Source organism: Cetorhinus maximus, chromosome 23, assembly GCF_964194155.1.
Source record: "Cetorhinus maximus chromosome 23, sCetMax3.hap1.1, whole genome shotgun sequence".
Lineage (NCBI taxonomy): Eukaryota > Metazoa > Chordata > Chondrichthyes > Lamniformes > Cetorhinidae > Cetorhinus > Cetorhinus maximus.
In genome coordinates this window covers 7,071,166-7,082,355 of record NC_135901.1, presented here as the reverse complement: position 1 = coordinate 7,082,355, position 11,190 = coordinate 7,071,166, and the positions used below count along the sequence as shown (strand labels likewise).

The window sequence follows — 11,190 nt, the reverse complement described above, 5'->3', positions numbered from 1 at the left end:
TGTGTCTCTCTGCCCGATGCGAAGCTGCAGATTTATTCTCTCAGCCTCTCTTAGAAAACTGCTGGGTGACAGTTTGATCCGAGGTTTATTTGGTTTCCTCCTGGTGTGTGTTTGAGCGGCTAAATGTGCCCGAGATTCACCACAATGCGCAACAGTCATTGAATCCCCCTCCGCAGTTCAGTCGCAGTTTTTGTACAGGGGTGAGGCTGCATTCTGTCACTGTGAGTCCCAGAAAGCGCAGTAATACACGAAAGGGTCAGTCCGCTACAGACCCGAGATGGATAAACGGATGATTTTCTTGGAGATTTGAAGATCAGAAAAGAAGCTAGTTTCAGCAAAATCTGCTTTAAATTCATCACCATCACTACCCTTTCTGAGCGTGTACTCGGGCTGTGTGTCTGGGTGTTGTCGGTGCCAGAATAGACTATACCTGCTCGCTGTAGAATCGTAGCTACAGGTCAGTGTCACCGCTTCTCCTTCTGCCTTAACACGCGGGGGCAGCGGCTGAGTGACTGAATCTCCATCGCATAGATCTGAAAACAAAGTAAGATCGGGCAAGATATGAACGGTGGCTGATTAAAACATGACTTGAACCATGACGAGGAAACAGGAGCAAAGTTGACTTGATGTTAAGTCCACAATTACGTGTGATAAATACTCCCCACACAATCAAGGTGCCGAGTAGCTGCATTGTCGCTGTGTGCTCTGTAAAAGGGCAGTCGGGTATTTGAAGGCACCCATTCTGAACCCCGCCCTCAATAATCTGATGATGTGTCTCAGGTGAAAACACCCATTCTAAACCCTGCCCTCAACAATCTGATGACGTATCTCAGGTGAAAACACCCATTCTAAACCCTGCCCTCAACAATCTGATGATGTGTCTCAGGTGAAGGCACCCATTCTAAAACCCGCCCTTAATGATCTGATAACGTGCCTCAGGTGAAAACACCAATTATAAAACCCGACCTAATAACCTGATGACGTGCCTCAGGTGAGGACGCCCATTCTAAACCCTGCATTGTCGCTCTGTAAAAGGGCAGTCAGATATTTGAGGGCACCTGTTCTAAAGCCCATCCTCAATACTCTGCTGTCGTGACTCAGGATAGTGCCGCCTCACTCCTCACGCCAGTGGTGTTGGGTGGGGAGCTGACTGCCAGTGAATGGAGACGCCCCGAGCTGGACTGCAGTCACCCTGCTCACAGAGAGGCTGGTTCCTAATTTACAGTTAGTGGTGCGGATCAAACGCTTGCCTGGTTCTTGTGACTCCGGACAAGTATCTGTTGTTTTGCAAAAGGAAATCAGATGGCTTTAAATATCGCTGAGAACTACCCTCCGCCCCGCCGGTGTGTCCTTGCGCTATGAGCCTCACACTGCTAGAAAGATTAACCGGATCCCGTACAATGAAACACCCCTTGTCACACCAAAACATTGAACAAAACTTATTGCACTTCCAGATTTTCGGATAAAATTTCACCGATCAGAAACGTTAGTTCTGATCGTCTCTCCACTGGGAGGCATCCTATCCGGCTAACCTTTACTTTTCCAGAATTTTCTGTTCTTTTATTTCAGATTTGCAGCATTTGTGGTTCTCAGCTTTTCGTGTGCGTTTTGAACGGAACCCCTGCTGTGTTTAACTTGTCTCTGAGCTGCGGGGATTATATTTTATCGATTTTAACGCCTACCGTTTATTGGGCACTGCACGTGGAAATTCATCGTACCCAGAGGCTGGAGGAAAATGGACCTTCTAAACATTTGCTTTTATTCGTTCATGGGATGTGGGCGTCGCTGATTAGGCCAGCATTTAGTGCCCAGCTCCAATTGCCCTTATTCAAGGACATTTAAGAGTCAACCACATTGATGTGGGCCCGGAGTCACATGTAGGCCAGTCCCGGTAAGGGCGGCAGATTTACGTCCCCAAAGGACATTAGTGAACCAGATGGGCTTATTAACGACAATCGGCAATGGTTCCGTGGTCATCATTAGGTTTTTATTTCCAGATTATTTAGAGAACTCAAATTGCACAGTGAACCCAGTTTTGAAGAGTCAGCGTGTTTTCCAGGATTACTCCCTGACTTTTGAAATATTCTACTTTTGTCTTTCAGGAAGTAATGGCGAATATTCAGGTTCTGAACATCTTTTAGAATGAAGGGGTTGTATATTGCCCTGGATATCACTGCACTGTGGTTACTCGCCAACCTCCGCCAATTCTCTTTTGCCACCTCCTCTGAGATGTTCACTGAGTATTGGAGCTCGGTGACAGGGTAAATGTTTCCACATGTCCCAGTCATGGTGACTACTGTTTTACACGAAGAAAGCGAAACGGTTCCCTTAATATGCGGCCCTTCAATTCGACATCGCCGTTTGCTGCTGTGCTGGACACTTTCGGAATCACACAGTCACACACACACACACACACACACATACACTCAGACACACACACACTAACACACACACACACACACACACACGTTTAGCAACCTAACCTCTGCTGGACACTGTCGCAATCACACAAACACGCACTCAATCGCACGCACTCTGTCTCACATACACACTCACATGCAGACACACACACCCCTTTAGCAACCTACCCTCTGCTGGGCACTGCCATAATCATAGACACACACACACACACACAAACACACACTCACACAAACACACACACACACACAGACACACACACATACACACACAGACACATACACAGACACCCACACACACACACACACACACAAAGAGATGCAAACTTTTAGCAATCCACACTCTGCTGGACACCGTCATAATCACCCACAGGCACATCTTTGGCAATTTACCCTCTGCTGGACACTAACATAATCACACACACAAGCACACACGCAGACCTTTAGCTACCTGCCTTCTGCTGGACACTTTCATAACCACATGCACCTTTAGTAATCTAATCTCTGCTGGACACTGCTGAAATCTCTCTCTCTCTCTCTCACAGACACACACATGCACACACACACACATACACAGACACACACATACACAACTTTACAATTCAACTTTCTTCTGAACACTGCCGGAATCTCATACACACACACACACACACACACACGCACAACTTTAGCAATCTACCCTCTGCTGGACACTGCCATAATCACACACACACACACACACACACACACACACACACACACACACACACAAGCCTTTCGCAATCTACCCTGTGCTGGATACTGTCATAATCACACAAACACACAACACCTCCTGGAAGGTCCCCTCCAAGCCACACACCATCCTGACTTGGAAATATGTCAGCCGTTCCTGCACTGTCGCTGGGTGAAGTCCCCCCCCCCCCCCGCTATCAGCACTGTCGGTGTGTCTACACCACAAGAACAGCAGCGGTTCAAGAAGGCAGCTCAACACCACCTTCTCAAGAGCAATAAGGGGTGGGCGATAAATGCTGGTCCAGCCAACGGCGCCCACACCCCATAAATGAATGAAAAAACTCTTCCTGCAGCTGGGCGCCCTCCACTGGAGAACATCGGCACACTGCACGGGTACATACAGATAAACACACAAGCGCAAACACGCATATACATTGAAATAGCCACATTAGGTGGCCACAAAAGATGCTGCTGATACTTTATCGTTAAGTTTCAGAAACTGCGAGAGCGCAATTTCCCTCATGTCGCTACTAGAGACTCATTCATCAATTTGAAGTTTTCATTGCAGCAGTGTACACCCACAGTGCTGTTAGGGAGGGAGACCCAGGATTTTGACCCAGCAACAGTGAAGGAAAGGCGATATATTTCCAAGTCAGGATTGTGAGTGATTTGGAGGGAAACTTCCAGGTGATGGTGTTCCTATCTATCTGCTGCCCTTGTCCTTCTAGATGCCGTGGCCGCGGGATTAGAAGGTGCTGTCGAAAGTGAGTTCCTGCAGTGCATTTTGTAGATACCATTCTGAAGCCATTCAGTGTATTGTTAGAGGAGATCGATCAAGGAGTGAAGGACAAACAGAAACTGCTTACTTTCTCCTGTGGAAATCAAGCTCCGTTTCATTTTTGATTTGAAACGTTGAATCTGGTGATTTCACACAAAACATAAGCAAGCTCACAGCAATAGATTGTTTTTAACTGACTTCATTCACTGCAATGAAGCAAACTTAACCGTTGGACAATAAGAGATTAAATTCCTCACATACACTTCAGGTCTTTCAACTTAACGTCGGAGATAACTGGTGAATTATTCAATAGGAGCAGCTGATCCCAGATGTACTGATTAACACGTTATTTTCAACACTCACCAGGCTCACTAGGCCATTACATAACAAGGGAGCTGTTGCTAATTTCCAGAGGTATACAATTAAACAGCAGAAATATTAGATCAATCTATAATGCATCCCTGGTTTTCCCACACACCTTTACCAATCTACCCCCTGCTGGACACTGTCAAAATCACACACACACACACACACACACACACACACACACACACCTTTACCAATCTACCCCCTGCTGGACACTGTCAAAATCACACACACACACACCTTTACCACACTACCGTCTGCTGGACATTTTCGGAAACACACACACACCCACACACATACATACACACCTTTACCGCCTTTACCACAATTGACCCATCATATTTGATGTTTCCGGGTGAAATCACGGACACATCAATCCCAGGTCCTTTCGGGTTCCAACAAATGTGTTTGCCGCAACATCGTCACCATTAACCTTTCAGATCTTTGTCAGATGACACTATAAGGCAATACTACAATTCTTCTTTGTTGTACTGACAAAGGGTCACTCGAGATGGTGAGGATCAAAGAAATTAACTCGATGATTGAGAAGAATGAGAGTTGTTGTAAAGGATCGGTAACCGTTTCCCACAATGTGCAGCTTCTCGCAGTCATACACCCCGGTGTCGGAAGCCGCCATTTCTTACCCACAAAGAGTGTTATAATCATTTTCCTGTCAAGACACTTTCCAAACCGTCTGCTTTCCTTGGTTGATCTGCCTTGATAGAGGGAGATTATAAATTCTGCTGTCGGGAGTGATAATTTCCGGTACCACTGAATACAAGCATTCCTGGTAATCGGATTTGAGCCTCTTGCCCCACCTGCTCCGTCCCCTGCTCGCTTAGGGATATCCTTTCTTCACCACAGGCCCCTGTAAATGCAAACTAAACATGCAAAACAACCGTTATTATCCAACTTAGTTTCCTTAAGTCAGAACAGTCCCATGGAAATATAATGGTGAAAGCCCCAGTAGGGTGCATCATATTTCAGGATATTGGTTATGAAATTCCAGCAGGATAATTCCAGCAGGAAAACCATCTGGATCGGTGCTCGATTCACATTTTAACGTTTTGAAGTGCCAGCGACGCGCAAACGCGCGGCCTCTTATGTTTGTTCTTACGACCGTTTGTCGCCTGTGCCGTTATCAGAGAGCTGAATGTTTATTAACACTCTCCCTCGGTATCCCAATAAGTGACTTCTGCCCCTGACATGTGATCTTTAATACCAGAGCAAAAATACCAAAAAAACTTTCTAAGTTCAGTTATTCCCTGTCGAAATCGAAATCAGATGCTCTCCACGTTCCTTTATGGTAACAATGGTCGTGTTATACGGTGAGTCTATGTATAAATCGCCGTTGTATATTTCATGTTACATCTAGTCCCAGACTTGGATAAACTCCACATTTTGTTGTAGGAATGAGTGGCGAAGAATGTCCTTCGGTCTGCCTGAGTTAACGGCCTGGAAGAATAGTCCGTAATGTTAGGCTTTAGTTACTGAATATCTGAGAGCTTTCTCTACCTCTGTTCACACATCAATATTCCGGGTGAAGTTCGAGACATTTACTGAGGAGATAGAGCTCTGGACATGAAGATAAGGCTCAAGATTTCCCAGACTTGTTCCCTGTTGATGTGGAGAAGGACAAAAACAGCAATGCAATTGTTTGATAAACAAACCTGCCAATCTTTGTTCTCCGTCGGCTTTGTTTCCCGCAGATGAAAGAGCCAAAGGGAACTTAATGGAGCTGTGAACACTCGCTGAGCTTATTGTCCGGGTTCTTGAATTTTATCTGACACTGTGTCTCGCTGCACATGAGTTGACCGCCCCGTCCCCCACACCCAGGCCGCTTATATTGAGGTAATCGGACTGTGCAGCCTGGTCAGCAGCAGCCAGATATCGTCCTCAGGTTTCCAATCCCTTCAGTGCTGCTGCTTTGCTAATGATCCAGCTTGGAGGTTGTGCCGGTTTCTGCCGATACTATTACATGATGTATATATACAGGGTTTTATATTCGCAATCTCACTTCACCAAACCCCCTTCTGACACGGCCATTGTCACCAGAGACTGTGTTACTGCATCTGTGCATAGTACGCCTGTGAAGTTAGAGGAACAAAATCCAGGAGGTTAAACAGGATCGATCTAAACCTGTGTTTAGCTGTATGAGTTTGTGTAAATTCCCACCTACCAAACTGTCCATAATATGCATATATAGGATCGCTAACAGCATTGACTACCTGAACAAACTGTAATTGGATCAATGTGTTAATTAGTTTATTTTAATGATGAACAAAGTCCAGCATTGACAGTCCAAGACAGCTGCCAGTATTATCAGAAACATGTCTGACTGAATCTCTCTCAGTGAATGTGATTTCAACGATCCAGAGATTGAGAAGTGGAGAAGGAACCCGGGCTCTGTTCAGCTCATTGTTCCACACACACACTGCAGGGGGCCAGGGCCATTGCGACGTCACTCAACAAACCATCCCTATTGGCTTTGGTGTTCGTTTCACGAGACTTGGTGATGCCCTAGACGCCCTCTACTGGCGAATTCTGTTCGGTCCTGTTTAGAATGGGGCCAATGATATGTGGAATGCGGTCATTGATAGGATCTAGGGCTTATTGGTTTACATATTAAAGGGCGAATGTCAGACAGTCTCTCTCACAGGAATCGATTTTGTACACGAGTAGTCGCCGTCCGTATTGTTTTTGATGTTACTGCCAGGAATTGATGCCAAATGTGGGGAGATATTGGAGTGTTGGCAATATCACGGGACTAGTAATCCAGGATCCAGGATCCAGGCCAACGCTTTGGGGAACACGGGTTCAAATCCCACCACGACAGCTGGTGGAACTTAAATTCAATTAATAAATCTAGAATATAAAACTAATCTGGGTAATGGTGCTAATGAAGTGGTGACATCGATTGACATAAAAAGCCACCTAGTTCACCAATGCCTTTTGGAAAGGAAATTTGGCATCCTTGTCTTGTCTGACCAACACGTGACAGAAGTCCCACTATAGTCTGATATTTCAAAACAAACATGATTTGTTCTTTTGCCCTGGGTTCTTTCCATAACAGCGGTACAGGGATATACCTGGTTCCGGGCGGCCTGCAGGGGTATGTATTCTCAATGGGAGTTGCGAGTTTCAAGAGAGCCCCAATCAAACAACAACCAATTTTGACCTCACACAATTAATACACTAATCAGACTGAATCAGTATTCGATGTGAGTGATTTTAGATGGTGTTTATGTGGATTGTGCTCGGGGTCTGCGCGCACAGAATGGATTCACGTGTCATTGTCTGACCCGTTGTTTTCAACAGCCCTCAGCAGACAGCAGCTGTGACCCAGAAAGCTGCAGCAGTTATTGTCCGAGTGCTTCGCTTGGTTCCATCACTGTGCGACTCTGTGCACAGTTATAGATCGCGGTGTCAGACAACCGCAGCTCAGAGATAGTCAATCGGTACGACTTGTCTGACTGCTGGACTGTATCAGAAAACCGGCTCTGAGTGAAATCCGCCTTCAATTCAGAACTACCATCCTTGTATCTCCAGACTGCAAACTCGGTCTGTCTGCCTGGCTCCTGCCGGTACCAGAATAAGTAATCCGCATCGTCGGTATAGGTGCAGGTGAAAGTGACATCTTTTCCCTCTGCCTGTGTGAGTGAGGATTCCCCCTGAGTAACAGAATCTCCATCGCTCATACCTGGAAGACACGGTTAAAGAAAGCGGAAACCATTGGTTAAAAGTTCAACTGAACAGAACTGACAGTGAAAATTCACATTAAGTGTGACATAAAATTATTTACAATTTATGGCTCAAAAGCTCATTCGGCCCAACTGCCCTATGTCGGTGTTTCCAGTCTCCATGAGCATCCTCCCTCCCTCTTCATCTCATTACATCAGCAAATCTCTCCGTCACTTCTTCCACCAGCTGCTTATCTAACTTCCCCTTAATGTATTTGTGTATTTTGCTCATCTGCTCCTTGTGGCAGCGAGTTCCATATTCTAAAGGGGAAAGAAATTTCCCCTGAATTCCCCTTTGGATCTTTTTGTGACTCTTATTTATGACCCATAGTTTTGGAATCCTCCTCAAGTGTATACATCTTCCCCATATCTCCCCAATGAACCACTTAGTCATGTTAAAGAGCTCTATCCGGTTACCAATCAGTCTTCTCTTTACCAGAGGAATGAGCCCCAGTCAATGCAATGTTTTTCGATAGTTATTATCTCTCAATTCTGACATCGTCATTACAATTAGTTCTTACATTGCGTTTTGTTTCCCTTTATTCTTCTTACAGGAAGATACCAAATCTGCCTACAATAACTCAAGTACGCTCTAACGCAGACCCGGCACTTGATTAACATGAATTCCCTGTTCTTTTTCTTCAAATTTATCCCTCCGGAAACTGAAGCCTTATTAAAAAATATTTTAAATTTCTTACGGACAGCGAATGTCACCCAGATCACAGCGAGAACGGAGATTCGCATTTCAGTTGCTCCGGGGTTCATGGGACTCTTCGTGTGTCAGAAACACACAGAATATCAAACAAGAAAAAGCTGAGACCACTGGCTGCTGCTGGTCTGATGTCACACCCTGCAGAACATGCCAGAGGAAGAGCTGAGATCACTGGACCTGATTGGTCTGATGCCACTTCCGTAACCACAAATCTGTTGTTTTCAGAGAACTGAGACATTAACGGCGCATTCTGCTGATCAGAGAGGCAGGCCAGTAAATATAGACAGCTTGATCTCTAATTGATCTGAGAGATTGTTTGATATCTAATTGACCATCGTCTCAAAAAATGCATGTGTTGAATGTGGATGAAGATATTCACGCCCCTGTCCAATGAAATAATATAATTATTTTCCCCCAGTAAAAATCTATTCACCGCGCGCCTGTTTTAACTAAGATGCCTTTCCCAAAAATGACGTCTGAAGGGGGAAGTCATTTCACACCTACTAGTATCTTGAAGACAAACGATTCTCGCCCTTTCGTGAACTGGTACAGCCAGCAACAAGGCCAGTCTCTACAATACATAATTCATCTTGTCTTATGGGGGAATGTGAACATGAACCTGCACGTCATTCACCGTTCTATGTTAACGAAATTACCAATAATACTGAGTTAAAGATCAGCCACACTCTGATCTCTCACACTATCCTGGATTTCCATGCCATGGCGCCCAAACTGATGGAGCGATATCACGTATCCTGGAGAGAGACCCACGCTGAGAGTCCCAATTGGCGCTCACCAGAGGGCGCTCTTACACCAATAAATGGAAAGAGTAATCCAGCCTCCACTGAGATTCACAGGGCTTTTCTTAATATTGCAACGAAGCAGAGTACTCAATAACAAGAGGTGAAGCCCACCCGTGAAATTATATTAGATTGTAATTTAAATTGCGTTTACAATCGGTCAAAGCTAGTCATAACAAAGTTTAAATGGCAGCAGTTATATTAAAATCTCAGAGCGCATTGGAAAGACAAGAATCATGAAGTACATCTACATTCCCTATACCTGACACATGAATTAACGATGAAAATCTACAACGCAGTGACATTAGACCATGAAATAAAATGATTTATAGGCCTCCATCTTTATGTCTCTTGTGTAATTCACCTATCAATTCTTGCCTATATACACTATTGTTTGCAGTAACTTGTCACAGCGCCAAAATATTTCCCGTAATCCCCAGCTGTCACCTGTCAGAGCGGTGAACTGACGGCTTAAGTTTTCTCCAAAGGCAAGGTCCTGGACCGCCATCTAGTGGAATATTGTCGGTAAAACAACGACTCTCAATTTATTCTCGAACATTGCTTCATGATATTGCTGCATGATTATTCTGCCACATTATTATGGTTCTTGCAGCTTTAGTTTTACTATTACTGTAACTTTTACCTTTTCATTGTTTTGCTTATGCTACCTTTACTATTTAATATTCATTCCTCGATTATTTGCCTCAGCTTTCTGACGTGCCCACGTCATTAAGGCAGTACCTGTTCATTTGCATAAATAGATGAGACTCTTGTTCATAAATTCATAAACACGCATCTGATGAGGTTGTGATTGTTCATTTCGGAAGAATGTAAGGCTTGCGAGCACCCTAATCATCAAAGGACGATGTCAATCAAATCAAATATATACGAACATAGGAAATTGGAGCTGTAGTCGGCCTGTCGACCCTTCGAGCCTGCTCCGCCATTGAATAAGGTCATGGCTGATCTGACTGTAACCTCCCATCTACCCCCGGTTATCTTCTACTCACTTGTTTATCAAAGATCGATCTCCCTCTGCCTTGAAAACATTCAAGGACCCTGCTTCCCCTGCCCTTTGAGGAAGGGAGTTCCAAAGACCCTCGACGTTCTGAGAGAAAAAATTCTTTTCATCTCTGTTTTAAATAGGAGACCGCTTATTTTTGTACAATGTCCCCTAGTTCTAGATTCGCCTACAAGAGGAAACATCCTTTCCATGTTTGCTTGATTTTTGCACAGAGGATTAATCTGCATGTTATTATGTTATTATAAATACTAAAGATATTTTCATTCCATTAAATTATTCGGATGACGAACTGCTTTTTTTTTGTAGAATTGACTGGTAGCACTCTCGCTTCCAAAGCCCATGTCCTGATTGCCTCCCCAGTCCCCATGTCGAATGAGTTCTCCTACATTCTCCTGACCTCTTTGCCTCCCCGTATTTCACCGCACTGCACTACTGCATCTGAGAACTGAACCAAGTGAACGGTGAGAGTGGTAGAGCCTTTCTCATGGTCCACAGATACTCTAAATCATCCCTCAACTCGTTCATCACTGAATATGGGGGCGGGATGCCCGGGAGCTCGGTTGCAGAAATGCCGGCTCAAGAATATAAGTTCATTTGCAGCAAAAGTGGAGTTAAGCGAAATGATTCCCCTTGCGTTCCTGA

The 11,190-nt window shown here is 44.7% G+C and overlaps 1 gene segment (V, D, J or C); it reads right to left on the bottom strand.

The window, feature by feature from the left end:
• Window positions 1-7,631: 7,631 nt before the first annotated feature.
• LOC144697754 (T cell receptor alpha variable 38-1-like) lies at window positions 7,632-10,032 on the bottom strand. The segment is given in 2 exon segments: window positions 7,632-7,972; window positions 9,972-10,032. Coding segments are annotated over 2 exon segments (402 nt in total).
• Window positions 10,033-11,190: the final 1,158 nt, after the last annotated feature.